At 39.5% G+C, this 27,298-nt stretch overlaps 1 protein-coding gene across 2 annotated transcripts; it reads right to left on the bottom strand.

Annotated features, from left to right (window-relative positions):
- Positions 1 to 14,542: 14,542 nt before the first annotated feature.
- On the bottom strand, positions 14,543 to 27,067 carry micall2a (mical-like 2a). Of its 2 annotated transcripts, none has more exons than XM_059559090.1 (18): positions 26,675 to 27,067; positions 25,699 to 25,747; positions 23,795 to 23,936; positions 23,148 to 23,476; positions 22,647 to 22,777; positions 21,966 to 22,469; positions 20,903 to 21,105; positions 20,484 to 20,562; positions 19,818 to 19,969; positions 19,625 to 19,711; positions 19,463 to 19,549; positions 18,974 to 19,035; positions 18,738 to 18,861; positions 17,758 to 17,860; positions 17,065 to 17,138; positions 15,796 to 15,914; positions 15,675 to 15,717; positions 14,543 to 15,573 (listed from the first exon to the last, which is right to left on the bottom strand). In XM_059559090.1, exons 1-18 carry the CDS (start codon positions 26,815 to 26,817, stop codon positions 15,491 to 15,493), a joined length of 2,514 nt encoding a protein of 837 aa, XP_059415073.1. In that variant the 5' UTR covers positions 26,818 to 27,067; the 3' UTR covers positions 14,543 to 15,490. The 2 variants fall into 2 exon arrangements, with proteins under 2 accessions (XP_059415073.1, XP_059415067.1); XM_059559084.1 differs by having other exon boundaries at positions 19,809 to 19,969; positions 26,675 to 27,065.
- Between the last annotated feature and the right edge of the window lie 231 nt (positions 27,068 to 27,298).

Raw genomic sequence — 27,298 nt, 5'->3', positions numbered from 1 at the left:
TAAATAGTCACTGGCGAACTTCTATGATTCCTCTGAAGGCCAGGCCTCCATGGGAGCCGGAAAACGAATGGGTTTCCTTGCCCCTAAAGGGGCTTCTTTACCGAGCAAACATTTACAGATATTTGAGCATTGAAAATTAAATACAAATACATAGCTAAATTTATTTGATCCGAGGCTGTGGAAATGAGTGTGGAGTGTGGAAAGTGCAGGAAGTGATGACAGTGTGATGAACTGGATAGCAGCCTCACCCTGAGGATTATACTCCCACAGTCACTAAATTCTGCTCATTAAAGTGACAAACCCAAACACAAAGCCAGTCAAGCGTGAGATTCAGCTGTGTACAGCATCTGGCCCGTACCGGCAACCCCAAGTGCAGCCGTCTCCGCCGCAAACACCTCTACACACGTAGCCTCCGTCAAATCTAAAACAATCAACTTGCCTTTCATTTCCAATTCCGCCGCCTGCCACAAAGCCCTATTAGAGTCCATGATCGTACGCTGCTGCTGATTTACAAACGAGCACGGGGGAGTCCCTGTCCTTCTCGAACCTCTCCTCGGTGCCATCCGTCAGCCTCCTCCATCCTGATTATCTGGAGACGCCAATTTCAAAGAGACATCTTAATGGTGATGTCAACGTATTAATTAGAAGTGTTAATGAGCTAAAAGCAACCCAAATTAAATTAATGCAGCAATAGACACAGAGAGCGAAATTAGCTTCAATTTCAGTAAATGATTCTGAAGTGCGCGCAACATATCAGCCTGCCTGCACGTTCCCATCCCCCAAAGCTAATCAAGAACTACATTGGAATTAGCTGCTTAATTAAAGCAACACTCTGCTCGGAAAATCCGGCACAATTAAGTAATGGCTGTTATAGCATGAAGGCAGGCCTTATTTGTCTCCGGGAGAGGCGCAAAACACGCGCACACACCCAGACAAAGCATATTATATTTCCAGCGGCCCGCGGGGACCGAAGACAGCCAAGATCTGCCGAGATGGAGAAGTTTTGGAATGTGGAGTGGGTCTGGAGCTGGAAACGGCACGACTCAGTCTGTGACAGAGCGCCAGATCGCACTCCCTAGCCTGAGGTTTCATAGACTGCCGAATTGGCTCGGACTCAGGCGAGTGGGGCCTAATCGCCACTTTCTGTGTTGTCACCTCAACGCTTTCCAGTTGGACATGGCCAACCGCAGACAGTTGGAGCATTCTTCACCATTTCAGCTGAGGACGTCTTGGTGACCTTCCAATCTAAAGACTGGCGAATTTAAGGACTTGTCGAGCACCGGAGTGTGTGCGAGAATGACCACCGGATAAGAGCAAACCCTGGGCAGATGTTTAGTGATGCTGAGTCCAGGCGGCAGCCCCTCCCGCAGTGGTGTATTTACCAGTCTGAGCGATGGGCTGAGCTGTGATTAACACCCAGGTTTGGCTGGGCCACCCTGGGACGTGGGTGTGAGTGCCATCCTTCAGCAGGTGTAGGCCACTGCAGAGCATATGCCATCGAGCCGCGAGGGGCGCTCTGTGGAGACTGTTCCTCTGGCGTTTCCTGGAGGCCCCGATCGACTGGGAACAGGCGTCACTCACAAACACCATCTGTCAGGTACGGCCTTACCTGCTAGGAGCATTTAACTGAGAGGTGACGAGTCCTTCACCCATCTCAGATCTCGTTCACAGCTAGATGGAGAGGGAGATGAGGTAGAACTTGTTCTCGTTCGTCTCGACCGTTCCTCGCTCGGCTGTGTAAACTTCACACTGGAGCGACTGGAGACAAAGAGAGGCTCCGGGACAGATTTCCCCCTCTTCCGAAGAGGGGAGAAAAGACACCTGAAGTGTTTGACGCTAAATTAGGTTTTCAAAGGCAATAATTAGACTTTCCTCCCTAAAGGTAAATTACCTGCTTCCCAATTGATCTGCATTCTAATTATAACAATTTGCCCAGGAGCCATTGCTAGATCCTCACTGTCTACTACGAGTAGATGTTAAACATATGAAAAGACGTGTAGATATGTGGGAACTGCTGTAATCTGTTTAATAAGCATTCTGCACCATAACTGGAGGAAATTAATCAACAGTTCTGTGCACCTTTGAGGGTGATAAATTAAATGAATATTAGTGAATATTAGGAGAGCAGAGGGCAAGGTCTCTCTCCCCACATGCTGGGCGTGAGATTTCATGATCACAGTACAACCTGAATGACAAAACCTACATTTTTCTATGTCATCCAACCTCTAATTGCATGAAACCATGATGAATCATTGCTCAAGTAGGAGCTAAAATCAATCATCTCGATATTTCAGAGTATCTTGAATCACCCTCAAAATGAAATTAAAAACATATGTTAAAATCTTTTTTTTAAACAGCACTTTACACTACTGTTCAAAAGTTTGAGGTCTTAAAGATATTTAATGCTTTTGAATAAGCGTCTTGTGCTCACCAAGGCTTTGATTTACTTTGATTACAAATATAAAATAGTTATTTATTTGAATATATTTTAAAATCATACTGATTTGCTTCTCATAAACCATTTTTGTTATTATTATCAATGTAAAATAGTCTTTTGTAACAATGTAAAAGTCTTGTCACACTGTTTAAGCAATGTAAAGAATCCATGTTGAATATAAGCATAATAAAGAAAAAAATTCAGACCCCAATAGTGTAAATTCAGCCATTTTTGCTGTATAGCATTTGAGTCAGCCATTTGAATCTTGGATATTAAAAAAAAGCTCATGATTTTTGACAACTAAAAACAAAAGTTCAATTCCTGGATTCTAACTGGTCAATACAGTGTTGCTAACAGTGTCCACTATATAGCAACAACTACAACTAAACCATCGCAGCGGATCATTGTTTTCGAAGCAACATTATGGAAACAAGAGACTATCCCTGGGTCTGAACTAAATTACTACTATATAACTACACCTCTACACTATAGAGTATGTAAAAAGTAGTATGCGAAATGAACAGTATGCCAGATTATGCAGTATTGATGGCTAGATGACCTACTGTACTACAGCTGCAGTGATTATGAAGAGTGCTTCCTCTTTACCATGTGTCCATGTTTGTGGCATGTCATATTTGTGAATGGAACAGGATCACAGCTTATGACACAGCATATGACGCCAATATAACGGGTGTAGTATGTCCAGACTGTATTCATTCAACACACATTATGTACTTGTAGAATGTAAACTGAATCACCAAACACACATATTCTGACAATATGTGATTTGAGACGTAACTTCTACCAGAAGGATAACAGTTTTTTTCCACCATACTATAAGTGTTTCAGTGACAACTTACATCATTCATATTATTCATAAAGAGTTATAATCAAGACCATGCTATAACATTAATTACATATTCTTCAGAAATTATCCGTATCCTTCAGCCTTTTCTGTTTTTTTTATTTATTTTTTTAGGTTTTCTGTGGAACTTTGCTGTAAAATTAAAACCTTTATTTTCAAGAGTTTAAAACAAAAGTGGTGACCACTCTAGCTGTGGGCAATATTTATTTACATAGAAGTGGGTGATTTTGAATGCTGATTTTGGATAATGACAGTGGAGGTGAAGCCGGGCTATAATCTCCATTAAATCCAGAAGTCACCTCCACACGGCGGCAGTGTGACTGCACACAGATACTTCACAGAGACTGAGAGCACATATTCAAATTCAGCCCGCAGTGCCCAGTGCTAATTAATATGTAAATTTCACATTGTTTGTTAACTCCTACGTCAATTTCTGATGTGAGCAGCGGCTTCTATGTTAACAGAGATTGACTGTAGATTGGGCCTGGGTTATTGCCAAACTCCTGTCTGTCCATAATCAAATATTTTTTAGGCTGCTAGACTAATATATGTCTCTGAAGCTTATAACTTGGGAGACGCGCTAATGATATTTTATTAAGCCAGAGTAATTGAAGGCACCATTTAAATATGTAATTAAGCACTTAAGTATAATTATGCAACACAGTAGGAAACCAAATGAATTAATTTAAAAATACGCCAATACATCTATTTATTTAGGCTCTATTGTGCGGGTCTAACATAAGATGATTAACATTTTAAATAACGAGCTTCAATGAGACAGAATAAAGGAATTTCATTTCCGTCTGGAAGTGTAGAAACTTGCCATTCATGAGTTGGAAGAGAATAACGAATAGGATAAAGACCCCTGCGCAGTTTGAAGCTCAAAGAAGCGATTTGCCTTCTAATATACCTGTATGCACAAGCCAGCGATTACTGGGCAAGTTTCCACTGCACATTTTCATTAAATCTCCTTTCCGTTAGGCTGAAATGATTTAACAGACACTGTTTTGTGTGGCTTATAAAAGCACGGATGGAGGCGGAGATGGAGAAAGAGAAAATCTGCGAGAGTGTTTGTGTCAGTTTCATGCGTACCCAGAGAAAGCATGTTCATTCCTCCCTGCAGCCACTATGTGGCCCGCTTTAAGAGAGGTTCACAGATAAACACACATCTCCGGCCCTGGTGGAGTCGCTTACCTTTCTCCAAGTGGATTCAAGATATTAATTAAGATAAATCTACCTCAATTCTGTGATTCTGCCATCTGGTTATTTATCCGAATTATGTTCGAATCATTTCTGTAGGGCAGGAGAATGATTACCCATTTTGCATCTAATTTATATTAATATTCAAAATTAAATACTTCAGCAATATGGTCCATCTGTTTTGCATATAGAAAGTACTGTAAAAAAAAATACAGTTGGCGGCTGCCGCATCATCTCCTTAGCAAACAAACAATATGCCAGCATTAACCCTTGCTCCCCGCGTTAACTACTCCGACAAAGTCTTTAATGAAGTTAGCCAAGCGAGTCCAGCCACTAATTTCATACTAAACAAACCTCTAACACAATGACTTACAAGATTTACCACCTCATATGGTTCTAAATCCCACTGATGATCTCACAACCTCCGAGGATCCCGACACCCTCGGCCCCGAACAGGCAATTAAGGCACCGGTGGCTTTGCGCTTGACTTTGAGCGTTAGTTTGTTAGCCGGTCATGTGTGCGAGGAGCGTGGGGGGGGGGTGAGGAGAACCCGATCGCACGCTTCAGCTCAGGCCAGCCACTAATTAGGGTGAAGAGGAGGCCAGCGGACACGCAGCATGATTAAATTTAGATCTGGAGGGAGATCTTGACCCCGCGTGCCCCTCATCTAAGTGACATTTACCCAGGATAACCACACTGCAGCTGAGGCTTATTAACCTTTTGTGGGCCTGAACACCACTGACTGGCTTAATTGGCAGATGGATTATTAAATAGAGCAACTTCAAGATGATTGAACATCTCATATCTACCACGCACAGGTTAGTCAGTAAAATCGTATTATCACTTAGGCTTCGGGGTACAGTGGCCTACATATATACCAGAATGGATCATTTTTGGCATTATAATATTAACAATTCAGGCCGAGGAGGTGCCACGAGAGCGGAAAAGAGAGGAGTTTTGATGATAATGGTGCTGAATGCGTGATCCGTCAGAGGGTCACTAGCAGAATATCTCAAGTTCCTCCGCATTCGCAGTCCCTGGGGAGCCAAAATCCGCCGTTAATCATCAAAATGACCGTTACACGTTGCCAAGCGCTAAACGGTGTCGGATCCGCCTGGAACGACTTAATCCATCACAAGCGATTTGGAAACTTTCGAAAATCAGGTTGCTTCTGTGCGGAAATCTCTGAAAGATTTAAGAGAGAACAGAGACGGCGCTCTGGGCCTCGTACAGTAGCGGCCATGTTCAGAAACAAGCGTTCCCCTGACACGCACAAAAGAAAACGCTGTACACTCATTTTTCTGCATAGCCAAACAGAGCTGCCAGACGTGTGTTTAAGCATGATCCATTCACTGGGCTTTGCGCCGCTTTGCCATGTCAAATCAATGCTTTCAAGGGAAGCACGAGTCAGCCATGTTGGATTCGGTTCTGCTTTGGGAAATAAGTGGATCATATTGGACGCATTACCATACTTGTGTGACTGAGGCGCTCGCTCTCATATTCAAAAAGGAGATCATTGCACAGTGTGTGATAAATGTCACCTCAGAGCAATGACCCGCATTATGTATTACCCCTGCTGCAGGCGTCCTCCTGCACCTCTGTGATCAGCTGTGGCTACTTACCCCCCATGTAGGCCGTCTCTGATGCTCTATATGGAAAATCAAACCCCTGACACTGAAAAAAAACATTAAATGAAAGAGCAGGCGTTAAAGATACAAGAGAGGACTGGAGTGCATTTCACCTTCTGTCTTGGTAGGTCAAGCAACACATTTTAAACAAATAGTTCACTAAAAATAAATTGTAATAATTTACTTACAGTCATGTTTCTTTTCCTTCCTCTTCACCGTAGTTTTAAAATACCAGACAGAAAGATGCGTCGATGATACCGGCAATCGCAAGCCAGTTTGAATGTGCAAAGTATATGATTGTCATTTGTGAAGTAGAAAAGGTGTTCTTTTTTGGCTTTGAGCTCTACTGGAAAGGTTTCTTGATAATTGTTTGTTTGTTTAGAGGTATTTGTGTGTTAAAAGGAATATAAATGTTAGTTTTGTTAAGAAAACCCATCTTGCCTCTGAAAATGAAAAAAGATATATAGACAACTGTCAAAGGGGTGTTTGATTGACAGGCGATCTGACCAATCATAACGCTGAATCTGCCATTTTTGTTCAACAAACCAACCAGACAGGAGAGCAGATTCACAGTGGACTTAAACTTGAAAACAAATGTATTGACATCTTTCTGCAGTTTAAACAAGATCACTTCTGATGTTCATTCATGATTATTTCATGCTATAACTACTAGTAAAGAGGGAACAGGACAGTTCACATACCGCTTAAGTGATCTGTCATGACACATTACTATTTATTGTTTGAATTTCTTATAAAATGACAATTTGAAAGCTGAGAGTTTATTTCATACACAAAAAGAGACCCCAACCTTTTTTAACTTCACTTATTGACACAAACTTTCTGAACACCATCTAAAATCCCAACTATTTTTATCCAGTTTTCCAGTCCAAATATCTGAACGGAAACAGGAATCAAGTTTGAAAGGAACCTCAAAACATACTCTAAAAGATTGTTTACTATTTGCTTGCATCAAACTAATTATTCGACCATTTTAAACATATTTAAATGTTTTGCAGTGCAGTTTTAGTACTTTTCCTGTAATTGTGCAAACTCAATAAATACAAATGTTCAAAAACATTCTCCAAGCAAACATTATCCTCCTCTATAGAGAGGTTAAGCTCTTTAGTAATTAGCACACACTCTAATACACGTTACGAATTAATGGCCTTAGTGAGCAAGACAGGCTGCTTGGCCTCTTCAGCAAGGTATTTTCAACACTAAAAATGAGTTGAACCTGCCTTTGTGTGTTTACATAAGGGACAACAAACACAAAGAAAGAAAATACAAAAAGCGCACGAGACTTCACAAGGTATGTTACGTGAAATAAATAAATCCACTTGATAAAGGTGTACTTTGAACTTGAAAGTGCAATTATTTTTCATATCAAACACTTTTGCACATTCACACGAGAATGCAGCTAGGAGATGCTTATTGCGATATAATTACAGGCTCTCCAAGCTTCGCCTCGCATTCTTTAGCCTATAGGCTCTAATTGCAAATCTTTTTATTCATTAAACGAACAACGCTTCACAGCATTCTCTCCATGATAGACATCTGAACAGAAAACATATTTTTAAGCGAGCCATGGCCAATTATAGTAAATGTACGACAACAGAGTGCGCCGCGTAGCATATTCCCATCAAACTATTTGGACTGCAAACCTCAACACACATCCTGACTGTTTGTTTGCGCTCCTAAAGCCAGGCCAAGTGGAAAAGTGACTTCCAGTGAGATGCATTTCTAATTAGAGCTTTTTATCATTAAAAGCTTGACACTTATAGAGCGCAACGAAGCCGGCGGTCGCCTCGAAAGGGCACAAACGCAAGCAGACGTTCATCGGGGCTTTAACACTATCACAGCGTAATCTGTCTGGGATTCCACGTGTGTTAACACAGCTAAAAATGTAGAAAGCAAACACTCCAACAACACCGCGTGAATGTCGCGATATATTAAGCGCACAATAAACAACCTATTCAATTCCAGGGATTTGCATGAGAAATGGGAGTATTAACGTGGAAGGATGTGTGAAGTCATTCAAAGTGCGAGCTGATGGCAGAGGGAAGGCTTTCAAAAACCCTTCCCAGCAAGAGGGTAGAGACAGCCCTGCTGTGCTAGAGACTTCTGCCTCTGTGTTGCCATATCACTGAACACAATGGCCTAGATTAGCAAAGTGTCAGTACTGAGCTGAAATAAGCTAATTGCTTCATTAGCTGACCCAATTCGATAAGCCTCTTCTCTAGCTATGCAACAAATAGCTTGAATTCATGTAAAAAAGTGTGGGTTTAATTACAACCGTGAGTGTGAAAAGCTAAATGAGACGGCCGGCGCGGTATAAACGTTATTGTGTCGGAGACTATTAACATCCATATATTTATAAGCAGAAGACTGTGACAGACATATTGGCTCCGAAAGTATGCAATGGATGCTAAAGCTTCTGTTTGTTTCTTCTATTCAGGCTTTGTACCTGCTTATTACTGACAGCTTGCTTGAAACAATTACAGAGCGTATCGGTGAAAGTGATGTCAGCGAGCTGTTGGAAATAGAAAAGTCGGGTTAAAGGTAAAACCATTTTCTCATTAGACTGAACGATGAGTGGGACAGATTCATTTACATTTTCCCCTGACATATTTAACATACACAATCTTTTGCTTAGCACTGGGACTTATGGGCAAAAGAGCTCTATTTGTATAAGATGAAGTCATTTATATGCTAATTCATTGGAATGTAGACCTTCCAGATTCATGTTTACCTATTAGTGCATATACTGTAGATGCAGAGGGACATTAGAATCTTGGAAATGGAAAGGACGGGGAGGGGGGAGCTGTGGGCAACAAAGTATTAGCACACCGTTTCCTTCTATTAATCTCATATTATGAGCCATTTCTGTTTTATTTAAGCAGCACCCAAGAGCCAAGCTCGGAGGCATATGGTAAATGATCATTTTCCTGAAGTGACTTTGAGGAACGCATGGTGGCAAAGTCAAAAATGTGCACCACGAACAAGACACGGCAGCCTTAAAAATACCCCAGATGATTCAACTGCTTTATAAGGAGCACTCATTATTTTTCTCATTAAAATAAATAAAATAAAACACACCTAAAGCAAGCTGCAGTTCAAAAGATGAATATCAATCATATCAGTAGCAAAAATACATGGAGTGGGTCATCTAATGGGGATAAAAATCTAAATACTATTTTTGCTGGTCTAGAACAGTTTTACAAATAGTAAAAATGAAATAGCATTAGTATCTTATTTTTTGCAAATATGATTTATTTTTTATATATATATATATATATATATATATATATATATATATATATATATATATATATATATATAAAATTAGCTTTTATTTTTATAGTTCGTTTTTGAGTACTTTTATGGACGGTGTTTTAGTAACCGTTATCGACTTAAAATATTTTTATTTAGACAATTTCAGTTTAATTCATTTAAGTACTTCAACTTTATTTCAGCTTTAGCTCAGTTAATGAACTTTTTTTTTCATAAATTCACTGGGAACACTTTACGATAAGATCTCATTTGTTAACATTAATGTGCTACCTAACAGTGAGCAATATTTATTTTCACATTTATTTGTCTGTTAATGTTAATCATTTTAGTTTAGAGTGCATAATGTTAGCAAATACTTAATATATTAGTAAATGTAGAAATTACCATTAAGATAAATAAACACTGTAGAAGTATTGTTCATTCATGTTAACTAATGCTAACAAATAAAATGTTTTGAAAAGTGCTACCATTTTAGTTAACGGCACTGATAACACTTCTTCCAGCCATCAAAGTTCGCCCTTAAAGTTAATCAGTCAAAACACAAAAGATTGCCACTGTGTTTATTCCAGATCATTTCAGCCCACACAATCAATTAGGGAACATACACAGCAGAAAATCCAGAAAATGAAGGAGTGGGCTGTCTATGCCAGAAAAACAGCATTGGCCCCGCCACCACTGAGTGCTGGAGAAGTGTGACAGATCATATTACAAGCAAGGCTAAAATGCTAATGTAATTCCTCATGAGCCAGGTTTAAAGAGATCCAATCGACCATTCCTGATACCCAGTGCCGTTGTGTCTAAGAAGATGACGTTCCTCCTCTCATTGTCTCAGTAATTCACCAAAATTGCCACTTAGAGCCGCTTCCAAGATGTGCGTTTCATCTCCAAGCTTCCTCTGGTCTCTGTAGTCAGTTCATTTTTACTTCCTCCAAGAGTGCTAGCACTTCATTAACCTTGCCAGGCTCAAGATAAGAGAGGTAGAGAATCAAAAGCAGCCAGCCAACAGAGAGAAAAGACAGCACAGTCTTCATCGCAGAGCAGCCATCAAACAGACAGAAACATGACCACACACACAACATCCCAACACTCAATGGGCCCTCTTTAGCATATCAGGGCTGCTTGTGAGCATATCATTATTAGCACCAGAAGACACACACACTTCTCAGAGAAACGTAAACCCCTAGAATACATGCAAGGTTTTGATTCTTCAGATACAACATCAAAGTGTTCAATGGATTTTATTGATAAAACACATACTGTACAATTTGTTCTGTATGAGATCCTTTGTCACTGAACACCAAAATAAACAGTCTTGAGGTTAATTTGAAATTTTTCTGAATATGTAAATAATGAACACACACACTGATAATAGAATGATGTTTCTATTATGCATCTATAACAAAATCGTGATAACTTTTCATTTTAAGGGAATGACAGAGAACCAGTACCATTTTTTTAGTTTTATACAGTATATTCATTTTATTATAAACAATCCATAGTAGAAAAAACAAAAACAGCAACACCGAAGTCAAATTTGAGTTTAACCAGCTGTAGAATACATATATAATTTAACTGTGGTAGCATAATGCAATGTTACTCAGTACACTTAAGATGCCACAAGACTTTTACTTTGTGCTCACCAAAATATTACCTAAAGCATTGAAGTGTGCATAAAATTCTCTTACTTCCAACACAGCATGTTCACCATTAATCTCTCCCCTCATTTTCCTACGAAGAGGACAAAATTATTTTTCTTGGGAGGGAACTGTAAATCCCTGTCTGGGTTCAGTTAAAAGGCTTAAAATGTCACTAAATGACAAATTAGAAGCTTCCTCTAGCGTTTAAAGACGAGATGTTGTGGCATTCGATAGTTACCTGGAGATGAGGTTAACGTGCAGGGAGCGTTGTGGTTATTAAAAACGTCAACTGTCTCATTACCAGTCACAGATCTTGCCATGAGATCTCAACAGCAGTTCAGCTGTAAAGCATCAAAGCATTTGTTCACCGCGTCACAGGAAAGAGCAGCAATGCTGAGATCTTCAACGGATTCCAGCTGCTTACAGGAAAGCTAAAAATATTCATTTGAAATTCTGAGAAAGAATTGAAAAAAAGCATCAGGGCCTTAATAGGCCCACGTCAAAACATGGATGCTGAACATGTGATACAAGATGAAATTACATTTTCTGTTCAGCACAGCAACATGATATCTATGTCAGGAGTTGTGTTCCAATGCAGGACATCTAGTGAGCCAGCTCAGATTGTGGGTGAAAAGAGACATTTGTGAAGAGCTCCATATGTATCACTTCTGTTGTGGGGCCTGTTCCACTGATCCACAAAACCAGCCGAAAGGATAAAGCGGTGAGTCTCTGTGCCAGTGTAAGGTGCGGGAGCTCTTGCGAACATGTAAAGGAGGAAAAGTTGCCTTGCCGCTGAGCAGAATCCTGCATTGGTGCTGATAACATGCTTGGATTAGGGATGTTTAAGGAAGGGAAAATTATTCATTTGAGATGGATAAAAAGCTGCACTTGTCAAGTCTCCTAGTCATGCATTTTCCATCTCATTCCCAGTAGCCAGCGTGCATATTTTCCCCTCAATGCAAATGTTCACACAGTGAAATTGTGAGCACATTACCCCCTCTCTTTAAACACACCCAATGACACAGAGACTAAATGAATTTTCCCTGCGAAAAATAATTTTGGGGTGGATAATTGGAGTTTGCTGTGTGATCAGAAGAGCAGCTTTTTATATACACATTTTCTAAGAGTAAACCTCAAAACTGAGCGGGTTGGGTAGGGCACAAGTACCTCACAGTGAGGGTCCAGGACCCACTAGGGGGCCTCAGCACACCACAAAATGCCTTAAGACTACAAAAGATTTCAAATAAAACTATAATACATGTATTTCTTATTTTAATTCATTCATTTAACTGTCATTGCTAATTTACGAACCAGAATTCCCATGGTCCTAGAAAACTGGGACATGACGTAGGAATTTAAAAAGTATGATTTTTAGATCTTGAAAGTTAAATAAACCTTTGAAGTTACTGATTTTTTATAATTAATATTTTTCAGAAACTTTGCAAATAGGTTCAATTTAATAATTAAATTCAATTAAATTTAAACGTGCTACAGTATTTATCTTTGCTAACTCAATGAATAAAATACCACGTATTATGCATTCAATAACGTATTAAATGCTGAAATCAACATTAAGAGTAATCAAACCTTTGTTAATTTGTGTTTATTAAGCTAATACTTTAATAAAAAAAATGCTTAGTTAAGAAATTGAAATTTATCCTAAAGCATTACCAACTCTTAGTTTTTTCAAGCTCAAATTATGAGGAAACTGCTATTTGTGAGTTAAATAATTTAAACTCAATTGCAAAGAACTATAAAAAGAACAATAATTGAAGAGCATTATAACCTCTGTACTTATTGCATTTTATTTAAATGTATACAATTATTTTAATATGGCCATGCCTACGGTGTTAAAAATAATAATAATAATAATAATCTGGCAAAAAGCAGCCTTCCCAATACCGAACCAGTACAAGAAAAAAAAAATATATAAAATAAATAAAAAAAACCTTACTGGGGGCATTCGAGTCAAAAACCACTGCTCTAGACCAAACAGAGCTATCTAAGCAGGGCCAGCATTTAGAATGCAATTACCAATTCCAAATCTTTCCCGAGGCCGGATGATACACTGAATATATCAGCTCCCCTATACAAATATTATGATCCGTCTGATGAGAGCCAGGGCTCCAGTCTGGATGGCTAATAAATTAGAAGCACGCTTCTCGTTTACTCATCAGAGCTAATGAGGCTGATAAAATTACCTTGAGGATCATAATTACAGGCTAGTGTCAGAAGCGCTAGCACCATATCTGCAACACTCGCGCGCGCACACCCCCCCTACAGGAAAAGAACAAACAGCTCAGCGCATTGGCCGCCACTGGACAAGCAGAGTTTGACCTTTAAAATAAACTGCACGTCAGATAAGTGTGTAATGTGTGCTTTTAATTAAACAATTAAACCGAGTTGCATTATACTGAAAGCTTGTGATGCCACCCCTGTGTCGCATTAACACACTTTCCACCAAAAACACACACACACAAAACGCTCAAGTACACTCCATTTTCAAATCCATTTTGTGTTAGTGACCTGCGCTTAGCTGGCCTTGATCAAGCAAATATGTAATGCCATTCCGTTGTGTACAAAAAAAAAAAAAAAAAAAAAAAAAAAAAAAAGAGACAAGCGCGCGCATGCGTGAGGTCAGCGAGGGTGCATTTGAGCTGCGGGCCGGTTCTGAAATACCAAACAATCCTTTATCCCTTCAATTTCATCAGACGGCTCATATACATTAAGCTCTTGATCAGTAATGGCATCTTTTGATGGACACAGGCGGCGTGGACGCCAGAGAATTTCATTTCATCAGCCATTCACAGGACGAATTGTTTTACTTATGAATATTAATGTCCGCCTAATTTGAGGCTGTTGTTAATGCTTGTCGCTAGGAGCTTGGCAAATCAGGTCCCATTCCTGTTAAAACCATGTGTTAGACACCCCCCTGACACTAAGCCCTCGCCTTTGATTCTTAATTGCAGGAGTGCGAGCATTTGCAGGAGATGGGGCGCAAAGCTTTAATTAACTCTAATATCACACGTATTCAGTCTCGACTGTCACCCGCATCACGCGTGCCGTTCTGCACCAATATCATCCTCGGCTCCTCTCAGCTAGAGACAGACGGTGTACCAAGTTCATGATCACAATTTCATGCATCTTAAATTGGGGATGGATGGCCTGTAAGCAGTGGCATGATATTAAATTGGAGTAAATTATCTTAACGCATTTTACTAAAACCCATATTAAATGATGGCTGTGTAAACGGGCCGTTTTACAGCACGAGCGATGATAGGGACAACAATTAGCTACGAGCTGCGAACGAGAAGGAAGTTTGGGATAAACGGGAGGTGAAGGTTTGGTTGTGGTGACCATTACGCTTTTCCATTTAACGTTTGTGGGCTTCACAATTCAGATGCATGCATCTGAGAGAATAGAGCATGAAGAAAGCTGATGTAAATAAAACCAAAACAAAGCCCTGCAATGGTTTAGGGTACATAAACTTCATTAAGATTTATTAAAGAACTCATTGTAAAAGTCAAATAGGCTATACAATAAATAAAGCACATCCATTTGTAAGCATCTGTCAAGAGAACTTTTAAAACTTCTTAAAACATCCATTCTGTAGGTTTTTCAAACAGTTAAGTCATATTTAAACATGTATAAAGACATCTTTGGACAGACTATATTTCTTACACAAGTTAAATGGTACACTTTTAATTGAAACTAGGTTGGAGGACTTAAAAAGAGAATAAAACCAATAATCCATGCCTTTCCAGCACACAAGATCCTCTGCTGTCTAATCTCCAGCTTGATTTAGCTTTCTCAGGAACATAAAATAAGAACTGGAAAACTCTGCCTGTGCAAATGCATGTGAGCTCATAGTGCCCCCCTCAGATCACTGCAAGCACTGCGTCTTCAAAACCTCTAGATTTAGCAGGTCAATTATTATAGCTTATATTTTTAGGGGGTTGGGGTTAAATTAAGATTCCACACAGATTTTTGGATCACAGTCAAGAAGCGTGTTTCAGCCAGCCTTGGGCATCTGTTTGTTTATCTGCTAATATAAGTTACGGTTTATGTCTGAACAAGTGTGGGGGTGGAAGACGACAAGAGAACAAAATAAATGTTGTTTTTGAACAATAATTATTCAAACTAGCCCACACATTTAAAGTAAAGGCAAAAAAGCATATAGGACCAACGTGTTGCAAACTTAAAGCAAATGAATAGAACTAGTAGCATCTTAAATCAAATAAAGAAGTGAAAATAACTACAAAAGAAAAGCGTTTACACAGAACACTATTTTGCTCCAAGAACTCTTAACTCCCTGAAACACCTGGCATGATTGTTGTAAAAATCCCGCTTTGTTTTAAACCATCTAATGTCACCTGGAGAAATCTATAGCAGAACTTCTGGATCATTTCACTCCAGCAGCTCTCAAGTTCACTATCCCATTGAAGCTTTTTTACTTCTCCGTCTAAATAACCTCGAGAAGGACGACTTTCGTTTGTTTTTAAACTTCGAAAGACCTGAATAAAAAAAGACAGTTCAAAAGAAATAATGTTAACAGTTAAAATGTCAAGTTTACTCTCAGAACAAGATGAAATAGACAAGAGTGACAAGTTCTCACCCAGTCTTTGCATCATCTCATTCAACTGTTGATCTTCTTCCTCCTCCCTTAAAATGTGACAGATTCCATTCACAAATGTGCTTTCGCAAAATCGACCACATTTAAAATGACAGTATTTGACTTGCCTTCTCCTGTCCTCGTCCAGCCCTTCAACAATGGCGTTCCTGTCATTCACGATCTTCATCAGTCTGTTCAACAGCTCGGTTTCCCTCGTCTTCTCATCTAAAGTCTTGACATGTTCTAATACGCAAACATACACATTTTATGGCTTCTCCTTCAGTTGTTATAAAGAGTACAAGTGCAAAATGAAGTAATACCGCTATTACATTTACCATTTATTATGGAATAGAATTCAAAGTTGACATTTTTTAAATGACACTTTGCATCACTTCAGACATCCTGTTAAAACACTGTAATTATTAAAATCATTTACTAATGATTTGAAGCTCAGACCGGTCCTGAACTGCTTCCATGCGTCACAAGAGATCGAAGAATAAGCTTAATTTAGAATTGGTGCAGATTTGTAAATGCAGACTTACCATAGCAACCAAAAGAGTAAAGATGTACCACACAGGGCAAAAATACAAAGCTTCTTATTGCAATTTCCCTTTAGAAACTTTTTTTTTTATTTAGAAAAAGCAACATTTCTAGCTGAAAATGAAACCAACATGAGCACTGGAAGATTCTTCTCGAACAAATATTTAATAGACATTAGCTGGGTTTCTATCCAAATTTGCAAATTTAACTTATGCATAAAGCTGGAATTTTGCATAAAACATTGGCGAATAAACAGTTTTCATCTGCGAGTTTAAGAAAAAATAAAAAAAAAAGATAAATTGTAATTTCCTGATGAACTGGCAATAAATAAGTAGGAAAAGCCACTGAATATAATAATTTTCACATAGGCTATAATAAATTACTCAAGCCCCAGAGCGAGCAGATGAAACAAATGCAGTCATTGCTTTCAGAGGGAGGCAATTATAAAGAAGTACTTTGACGACAGATTTTGCTAAGGCATTTCAAGAATGACCATAATATTTCAGATTATGTGCAACGAGATTGGTCCGCTGGCTACTCAGGTTATGCCCTCCCATAATGCAAAGTCACATTTATTTGGCAAATGCGTTTCAATGTCCCATTCAACTTTTCTTTTTTTGTGTGTATTATACATGTGCAATTTCATTAAGTCAAAAACCACCTCGAGGAAATTAAACCATTTTCATTCGAAATATGGCATTTCCTTCACTCGTTTCTTAAGCGATACTTCAAAATGCACATAAAAACAGAACACAGCTATTGATCACTTCCCCCAAAAACGATCAGTCTATTTCTAATGGGAAAAAAGGTGAATGATATTGATATTACACTAGTAACCCTGGCTAATTTTTACCTGGTTTATTGATCAATCTCCTGAGCTCTCCTTCGACCCCAGGCTGCTGCTCCTCCAGATCTTGCGTTCTTGCTCTGAAAAAGGTCGAGACCGCTGTTTAATAGCTAACATCTAGCTACAATGGCTGGTTTTCTCCATTGCATGTTTTCTTTTAATTAATGGGTAACCCAAAAATGAAAATTGTGTCATGAATTACTCACCTTCATGTTGCTCCAAACCCATAAGACCTTCGTTCTTCTTCAGAACACAAATTAAGATATTTTTGATGCATTGAGAGCTCTGTGACCCTGCCATAGACACCAAGGTGACGCAAAGGAGACAAATTGTTAAATAAATTCATTGTTTTTATTTTCTATGAGCACAAAAAGTATTCTTGTAGCTTCGTAAAGTTAAGGTTGAACTAGAGCTTTCTGATCCTCCCATAGACAGTAATGTAATTGCCACAATCAAGGGCAATTACATTACTGTCTATGGGAGGATCAGAAAGCTCTTGGATTTCATCAAAAATATCTATTTCCAGAGGATGAATGGAGGTCTTATGGGTTTGGAACAACAAGAGGGTAAGTAATTAATGACAGATTTTCCCTTTTTGGGTGAACTATCCCCTTTAAGCATTCTGAAAATGTCTGAATCCAGAAATAGCATCTAGACAAAAGACAGAAACCGTAGTTGCGGGGGACGGGGGTCACTTACATGTACATCAACTCTGACTCCCTCCGTATGTAGCTTTGTTTTTTCCGAATCAGGTTAAACCAGTCCACCATCAAGGGATCCATCAGCAGGTCCCCATGACCCTCTGTAAAACAGTCCAGTGTCACTGAGGACACCAAGGTCCTAACTGCTCCATCCATAAGAGACACTCAACCTCAAGCCACAATTTAAAGTGCTCTGGAGACAGGCATCCAAAATGCTCATGTTCAGCTTCTATTTTAGCCATGATTGAATTCTATTTATCTCTTAATAGAGCATTTTAAAGCAGGCTAAAAAGCACATTTTCCATTGACATTGCCTTGAGGTGGTACAAAAAAAATGAATAAAAAAAAAAAAGGTACAAATCACACACACAAAATTAATTTGATCAAGTGGTGGTTTGGGCTTTGGTGGGACTGAGAGGCAGTCAGGTTGTATGACATTCCACCGGCTGCTAGCAGCAGGACAGGTGACTGGAGATGATATTACTGTGCAATGGTGACCTTGAAAAGAGCCAATCAAGTGCCCTCGCCCCATTCAGCTAGCAGCCTCTCATTGCAGCCCACCGCAGCTTCTCCATTTCCATCCCAGCATCCCTCAGGAGGAAAGGGAGCTTCCTCAGCGCCTCGCCTCATTTGGCCCTGGCAGCTGGAATCGAGAGCCCTTTATTGGCCACAGCCTTCCCCTAAAGGCTACATCCGAATTCCAACTCCCAGGTGGACGGGCTCAGCTAACAGGGTTGGAATGAGTGCGTGACTCGCGGAACTCAATGAAGCACATATACCGGGCTGCTACATGCCGTCTAAAACACTTCAGATGGATCTCGAATTGCAACTAAAGGAACATCTGATGTCCCAACAAGCTTTTGTCTTAAACAACCTTGAAAATTATTTTTGGGACCTTTAAAATTCAATTCAGATTTTGTCTTTGAGAAATGCGGAATGCTGCCATTACATTAATTACTGTAACATCTAATCTCAAACCTTCTTCATAAACGCGAAGCCTCCACTCCAACTCCACCCCTTCGTTCTCCAGATCGTACAGCTTGTTCTCAATGTCCTGCAACTCTTTTGAGATCTGATCTGGTGTGATGTAGCAAGGCTTCATCTGAAAAGAAATTATGTAACCAGGAAAACCATGGGTTGGACATCTTTAATTTAGAAAAATATTCCTGATATTATACAGTATATTCCCGAGATTAGCTTTTGCAATAACTTACAGCAGGCAGTTTTGTTTCATGCAGCAAGACATTTGTAGATGAAATACTTCCAATAACGTAACCTAAAGTGATAAATACTGCTTTTTAGTGTATATGAAAAGCTGAAGGTTAAATGTGGACAAACATGAAAAAGGTTTCAGATAAAGAACTCACAATAAAAGAAAGTTATAATAATTTTTCACAAATTCAATAGAGATTAGGACACATTGACCAAGCCTCTGTTTTTCCATACAAGTGAAGTTATTTACTAACTATAATTAGTAAATAACTTCATAACTAAAAATAACTAAATAATAATAGTAATATTAAATAAAATCGTACTAATAATAATAAAAATATTTTGATACATATATGCATTAAAGTAAAACAAAAATATATATTATATATACACAAACACAAGATATTAAATATGATCTTACATATTATAAGATTCTTTTTTTTTTTTCCCCTTAAAGAAATTATGTTTGCATAGTTTTAGAACATGCTTACTTGACGTTGCCGACCCATGGCGAGGTTGTTTTGGAGGTGAAGGTTTGTGACTGGACTGAGAGGGCAAGGAACAGTCAGGTTTAGAACCTATAGACGAAAGAATAAGATCATCATAAATGCAAATCTTCCCATGCTACAACTGATAATGTGGCCTGGACTTACCCTGCACGTCACAGGTCTCTCCCAAACATAAGACAACAGGACTGAATGGCTGGAGAGGGGCAGAGGAACCTGGTGATGGACATGGTCCTTTTCAAACAGAGCAGGAGAAAAAGAGGGTAAACTTCCGTCAGCATTTGGTAATTGAGAAACAAGTTTGCTCTTAACAGTGAGGAGACCAGCTTACCACAGGTACCCTGCTGCTGTTCCCTTCTTGGTTTCGGGGCAACATTGATGGAGCAACTAGAGTTGTTAGATATGGAGGTAGGAGAATTTTGGGCGGTCACACAATGGTCACTTTCGTTTTTTCCCGAAGTCATCAGGATATCCTTGGCATCATCCGGAGATCTATCCATAGCAAAATAACCTTACTACACTGAAAACTGGAGGTGAAACTGTTTTCACTCAGAAATTGCTAGTAAACTTACATTGAATTTTGAAGTAGAAGCACTGCATTTTGTTGCAAAACTGTATAATCTAGATAACATTTGCAACCTTCAAAAAGATGCAAAAGCATCATTTAAAATGCCCTCACCTTATATACAGTAGGAGCAAACAAAGCTAAAAGAATGCTCAGAGGAATTCAAAGTAAGAGCATAACAATTCAGGGGAGGTTGGTTTAGGCGCAGCACTCCTTGGGACTGGTGAGGACTGGGGATAGAGTGAGCGGATGCATTCTGAGGCAGTCAAACACTATGGGGGAGACAGGAGGCATCCGCCGGCTAGAGGATGGATACATGAAAGGCCCCACTGTCAGTACTCAGCTCTGAAGTGTCTTTGCAGCTCACACCCGAGTGACTCTGCCTGCTTCCCCTCGTGTGGATTAGAAAGCATTAGGGATAACTAGGCTCATCGAACTTACTTGAGTCTTGGTCCATTTGGAGCTGCCTTTGGCTTTGATCTCCAGTCAGTTGAGCCGTCGCAGCTCTGAACATCTTTGGCTGAAGCCGAGAGATGGGAGGAAAAATATATATATATTTTTTACAGCAAACAAAAAGAACAAGCCGCACAATATTAAATTATGTCATTTGATGCCATCAAACAGAAAAGACAAAAATACTACAGGGTGAAAATCAGTCTTCAGATTCAATCTTATTCCTCTGGGCTACATGAAAAACAATGGATGCTGGCCCGTGGCTTAAATTAACCTGTTTCCTGCCTATATTCTCGGTTCCTACTTATTGCGTATGTTTATGGTAATATTTCCCTTGCGACCTTTAGAAAGCATTTTAAAAAATGAACAATCCATGCAAGCAAAGGTCATCTGCGAGTGAACACCACCTTTGGCAGTAGAAAGCAGCTGGGATGGAGGTCTGCTGCGCTCCTTGCTGACGGCAGTGAGGCAGAGGGATTCTTTGGAGTTCATGCCACTGATAGCAGAGCTGGTTGAAGTGGCCTGATATGAGCTCCTTCCTGTTGCAACTGGTCCGTGTAACTCCTGCCCCCAGCTAGAGACTTCAGCAGAAGTGCATCTGATTTTTAGCCTGGGAGAGATGGTAACAAAGGTCAAATACATTAAGCATTCACACTATGATCATACAGGCAATAGATGCACCAGCTGAACACTCATTTTTAAAAGTTTGGGGTCACTAAGATTTCGGTTTTGTTTTTTGTCCCCCCAAAGACATTAAATCAATCAAATGAAACAGTGAACACTTAAATAATGTTATGTTCTAAAACCTGATGTTCTTAAAACGTTTTAACCATCCCAAACTTCTGAATAGAAGCAGTAAACTACAGAATTAGCATTAGAATTTAACATATCGCTTGAGCCTTTATTTGGAGTAGTAGCATGTTTCTTAATATTAAGCCTAAAATGTGCTTTGTCACTATTAATGTATGATCACTGTAAAATGTATAATGACTGTATGATATTTGAATAAAAGCAGTTTTTAAATGCAATATTTAAAGTGTACCTGAAGAATACTTGCAATAATTCCACTTTAACAATTAAATGTATCTTTAGTTGGACTTCAGCACTACTTCCCCACAATTAAAGTGCATTGTGCATAAAATTATTATTCCACTTTAGCAGACTGAGTATATCAGTTTAGTAGACCAAAAGCACCAATGCAGGGTATTTTTAAGCACATAATAATAATAATACTGTAAACCAGGGGTGGGCAACGTCGGTCCTAGAGAACCACAGTCCTGCAGAGATTTACTCCAGCTTTGATAAGTCACCTGCCTGTAGCTTTCTAGTAACCCTTAGATCTTGCTTAGTTGGTTCATGTGTGTTTGATTAGGGTTGGAGCTGAAGTGTGCAGGACTGTGGCTCTCCAGGACCGACACTGGCCAGTCCTGCTTGACCAAACCATGACAGTGACCATTGTTAGACACTCACTGCTTCTGTGCTCCTGGGTCAGAATTAAGCGCATTGTTGTTATTCGTGTTTCCTTTTCCATTTGTCAGGACACTGGTTGTGTCTTTCTCCTCCATTTTCAGTCTTGTGTTCTGATTGGTGCAGAACTCTGAGGGGCCTGACTGCGGTCTTGTGGTGGGCCAATGCTCTGCTGCTGAACCACCGGACTGAAAGAACTTCTGCCTGGCATCCTGAGTCCTCTGAGCAGAAGTGGTCCACGACTGCGCAGCGGGTCTGAGCTCCATTGGTCGGGGCGCAGCTTTGATGGGGGCAGATAATACAGAGGTGTAGCGCTGTGAAGATGGCTGATCTCCACTGTCAGATTTGGGCACCAAATCAGCAAGCGTAAAGCCACTGCTCTTAAAAGGCTTAACAGTAGGCTTGAACCCATTTTGGCCATGTCGGTGAATAGTACAGACCAGTGAGCCAGCATCTGATCCCAGTTTATATGCCCCAGATTTCAGTGTGCCATAGCATACACTACACCTGGCAGGAGCGGGATAAAAAAAAAAAAAAAAGAAAAATCATCATTGCATTATAGTAGTTGTTACAAGGCAATAAAAGGACTAAACAGTGCTCTCCACTCACTCCACAGATGAACACTTATCCATAGTTATACAAAACAAAAGTCATGGCTCCCAAGCACCATCAGTGAATACTCACTTAAAGCAGCTCCGATGGTAGAGTTTTCCATCCACCAGGTGTCTCTGGACCAGATGTACATGATTTCCACATACCGCACATTCACCTTTCAATGTACCAGTTTTATTTGAACTCTCCACCAAAACAGTTTTCTGCAAAAAAAAAAAATATATATATATATATATATAATACACACACACACACACACACAATAAAAGATTTTAAATAAAGTAAAATGTTAAATTATAAGCAAAGACAAACTAAAACTAAAAATCAGTTTCCAAACCATAACTGATCATAACTGAATCATGCATTTTTATAACTAGGATTAGACCAAATCACTCAGAAGTAGGGTTGCAAAGGGGTGGAAAATTTCCGGAAACTTTCCAAAAATCCACAGAATATTCCAAACAATCCTGGAAATTTCCCAAAATATCTGGAATATTTTCGGAAATTTACTGGAAATGTACCAATTTTTGCAACCCTACTCTGAAGCAGAACAAAGGAAAGCTGAACTGACACCTTCTCAGCATCTCTGTGTGGTTGTGGAGATCTCGCTCCGAGTGGCGTGATGGGTGCCGGCACACATTTCGGCCCTGGAGATTTCTGCCGGCCCGTGCCAGTCTGCCGAGCTGGAGCAGCTACAATGTGCTTCTCTGGAGCACTTTTCTGGATGTTAAGAGACGGAGGACGGTTGTCTCTGATATTTTTTGGCATTTCAGTTTGAGGAGGACGGTTCTCTGTATTGGTTTTAAGATTGTGGTTTTTGGCAACCACAGGCAGATTCTTCTTCTCTGATGGCACCTCCTTTGAGTCCTCAGCATGTCGCTTGATACCTCCTACTCCCCCGACTGAGGGAAAAAAGCCATTGAGAAGAAAGACTAATATTATATATACACATTTTTTTATTTTAATTTTTTTCCAGGGATAATTGGATGCCACTAGCGGAGTTAAAGATGCAATGTAATGAGGTCTTGTGACTGGTGCATACTTCTGTTAGAAATGTTCGTGGCATAATACATGCTTCACATTCTGCATACTTCACTATACTTTTAAATAGTGTGTGTGATCTAGTACTTTAACATTCTGAACATAGTACAGAATTCAGATACGACGACAAATCTAATTTCCCTTCTAAACACGGTCATGGCGGATAATCACAGTCTTACTTGGCGAGCGTCCGTGGAAGTAATTATAGTATTGTGAGACATATGTGAGGATGCTGAGTCTGTCTGGGACAGGCAAAGCCACCATGTCCTCTGCATCCAGAAGAGCTGGGATTCCCAGATGATCTTCAGCCACACGGAACGCCTGCAGCACATCACATGACACAAATCAGCCATTAAGTTCACAGCTACAACAGCACATATTAGGAGGAGGAATCCATACAGAAAACAACAATCTGACGACCACAATGACGCAAGACAAGTACCCTGTGTTTATTACAACCATTGAACATGCTCATGACCTCATACGATTGTTTTAGGCTGCCGACATCCCGCTGTGGAAACCGTTTTCTAGGGGAAAGGCACTTTGCCAATTAACCGTAAGCACAGACCAGGCACAAAGAAGGTAGACGTCAGAAACAGAATAGGCCAGTAAGCATCACAATCTGGCACCACAGCAAGACAGCCCGGGCAGGAAGCGCATAATGAATAGCACATTTCCTGTGTGTACAGAAGCCTGGGAACGGGGACAGGAGAGGGGGATACCAGGGCATTGTTTAGGACTGACCTGGACACACTCATTACATTTTACAGGACAGCCGAGGAGGGGCGGCATATCCTCCATGATGCAGCTGCAACTTCCTGTTTCTCTTTTGTGCTCCAGCACAGAGTATGAAAATAGTATGAAGTAAACACTTTTGGTAAATACTGGCTGGGTTTAAACAGCACACTTGTGGAAATATTTGCATTTAAATCCACCCCATTCTTTAGTGTGTAAATGTACAGATGCACAACTGACATCTGTAAATACAGTAGTAGAACAGAGGTAAGTTAATCTTGACGGAGAGGATCAGGTGTCCTGTGATGACGGTCATCCTTTATAATGCATTAACTGGACAGAATCCACACGGCTCGGGTTCAAACTACAGCTGACTGCCATCTATAGAAGTGGTGAGGGTTTGTAACAGATCTCAAAGTGTGTGGCTTATAAACTACAGTCTCCGAGGAAGCAATGCAAGGAAAAGCTCTTCATTAGGGAAAAAAGAGAGTCTCAATTGTGGCACGTCTCACCACCTCATTCTCATAGAAGCACTTCCTGACAGGGATGAAAAACTCTGATCAACTGATCAACTCACTGGTCCTGGTCAGACTGCATCCATATCCTCAAATGCACATTAAATCTTACATGTAAACCACTTACACTTTCAGAATGAAAATAGTTTGTTCAAACAATTAAATTATGGTAACGATCTCTGAACAGTTCTACAGCAATCTGAAATCTACCACTCTAGAACTGTGAACAATAGATCAAATGATCAAAGCATAAGTGTGGAATCTATCAAATGAATAAATAGATCCAAATTGATCTAGATTGTGTAGTAATTACTCACTGAAAATAATAAAAAACTGAGCCCTGAAAAATAAATTGGATGGTTTAGGACAATATTCATCCCTCTTTCCCAAGTACAAGCTTGAAACTTTAGACGTTTCACTGCAAGGTAATGTTTGCAGAAACTAAAGGATATCTTTGTGCCAAAAGCTACAGCTGGAAGACTTGACCTATAAATAGGCTCTTTTACTGAGCCACAAGTCTCATCCATTTATGAATTCTGTAAACATTAGATCACATGCATTTCACAAGCTGTGAGAAGAGTCTTAAGTGCTCTTAGTCATGTCAGTACGTGAGAAACTACGTTTAAGTACATAAAGCTGTGTTACAAACAAAACTTCAGCTAACTTGTCAAAAAAATAAAATAATAATCAATAGTGTACATTATCACGGGACTGTAGCAAACACACATCTGCACAGGATGCAGCTAAAACTAACTGCAACACACACAAGCTATGCGTCAAGCCATCAGGTCTGTGGTCATTTCCTATGATCAAGGCCAAACAGAATAACTTACCAAATGGTTGTTGTAATACACATTGTCTTTGGAGAGAGACTCAAAGTTTCTGAAAGAAAACAAGAACATGAGTCACCAGACAGATAGAAACCTTGAGAAGTGTTAGAATACAATGCTGATGCAAGTTTAATAACAACAACAACCGTTTTTTAAAGTTCACAAAACATACAACATTCAAATTTTACACAAGAAGTAGGCCTAAATAAAAATAACATTACAGGCTGAGAATAAATAAATAGTGAGCGTATACTGTATGGGCAGGTGACCCAACATGCCCATAGACTCAGACTGGTCAAGATTGTTGGGTCATTTGAATTAATGAAGAAAAGTGTAAATCTTGGGTCCTATGATTAGTCTCTATTTTTATTCTATTTATTATTATATGTATCTACTAGTTCAATCAAAATAGTCCTGTAATACAAATATTCCATGTATTCTCTATAAAGTCCAAAAAGCTGCATACATAAAATCACTTTAATATTGTAATATCACGGAAGAGTATGTCACGTAGCAGGATGTAAACTATCCATGAATCGGCTGACCTAATTCCACTGCAGTATAATGAATTACAATGGCTTTAGAAACAATTCAGCTACAGTACAGTCATACTTAACTTTACTCCCTCATCTATAAAAAATAAAATAACTTTTCTATTATTGATCTGGTTTCTAGGTGAATGTGATCTAATGGATGTATTTAATGAAAGCCAGTTCATTTCAAGTCCAATGAATTACTCCTCTAGTAGTGAACAAGCTCCACAATATGTACCCAAATATAATATAGCATATACAGTTTTTCACAATCAAGACAAAATAAATATTTGACCCACATCTTTGAGCTACACGATGTTATCCTCATCAAGACTTGTTTGATACTTTACACAAATTATAAAAAAATAAATTAAAAAAAAATGTCAACAAATTCCGCATCCTAATCAGTGACAATTTAAGGCAGTTTAGAGATCAAGGACTCTTACATGAGGTCGGGTCTAAACTTGTGTATGAGAGCGCAGAAGGCCAGTCCATCTCTGAAGGAGGTGCTCATGTTGCTGATGCTCACATCTCTGTATCCCTCGCACTGATTCTTACACCACTGCTGGAGCGCCTTGATCGCCGCCATCCTCTCCAAAAGAGCTCGCTTACTGCCAGAACACACGCCAGAGATAGTCTACTAAATAACAGAAGGACAACAAAAGTCGTTTGTTCGACGGAATAACGGAGCTTGAAGGAAATGAGTGTGGAGACACGGCGGGAAGTACCAATGAAAGAGTGTGAAGAGTTGAAGCGGATGTGTAGTCTGTGACTGGCGTGGTGTCTCCTCAGAGCTGCTCACTTCAGCAGAGCAACCGCCACGACACCTGAGGAACAGAGGAAATGAAGGGGAGGAGCCCCAAATCATCAATAATTAAACGCTAATTGCTTATTTTCTTTCTTTTTAAGGAGTATGTTTCGCTCGTTATTATATCTGTGTTATATAGCAAGCATGTTCTTTAAAAAATGAACTTGTGGAATGTGACGAAGTTCCTGTCATGAGGGAAACTTAACATAACCTACTAAAATATTATAATATATTTCATTCAAATTTCTAGGAATAGAAATTA

The sequence above is a fragment of the Carassius carassius genome, chromosome 1 (assembly GCF_963082965.1).
Source record: "Carassius carassius chromosome 1, fCarCar2.1, whole genome shotgun sequence".
Lineage (NCBI taxonomy): Eukaryota > Metazoa > Chordata > Actinopteri > Cypriniformes > Cyprinidae > Carassius > Carassius carassius.
Note: the sequence above shows the minus strand (reverse complement) of the source record. Positions and strands in the feature narration are given on the sequence as shown.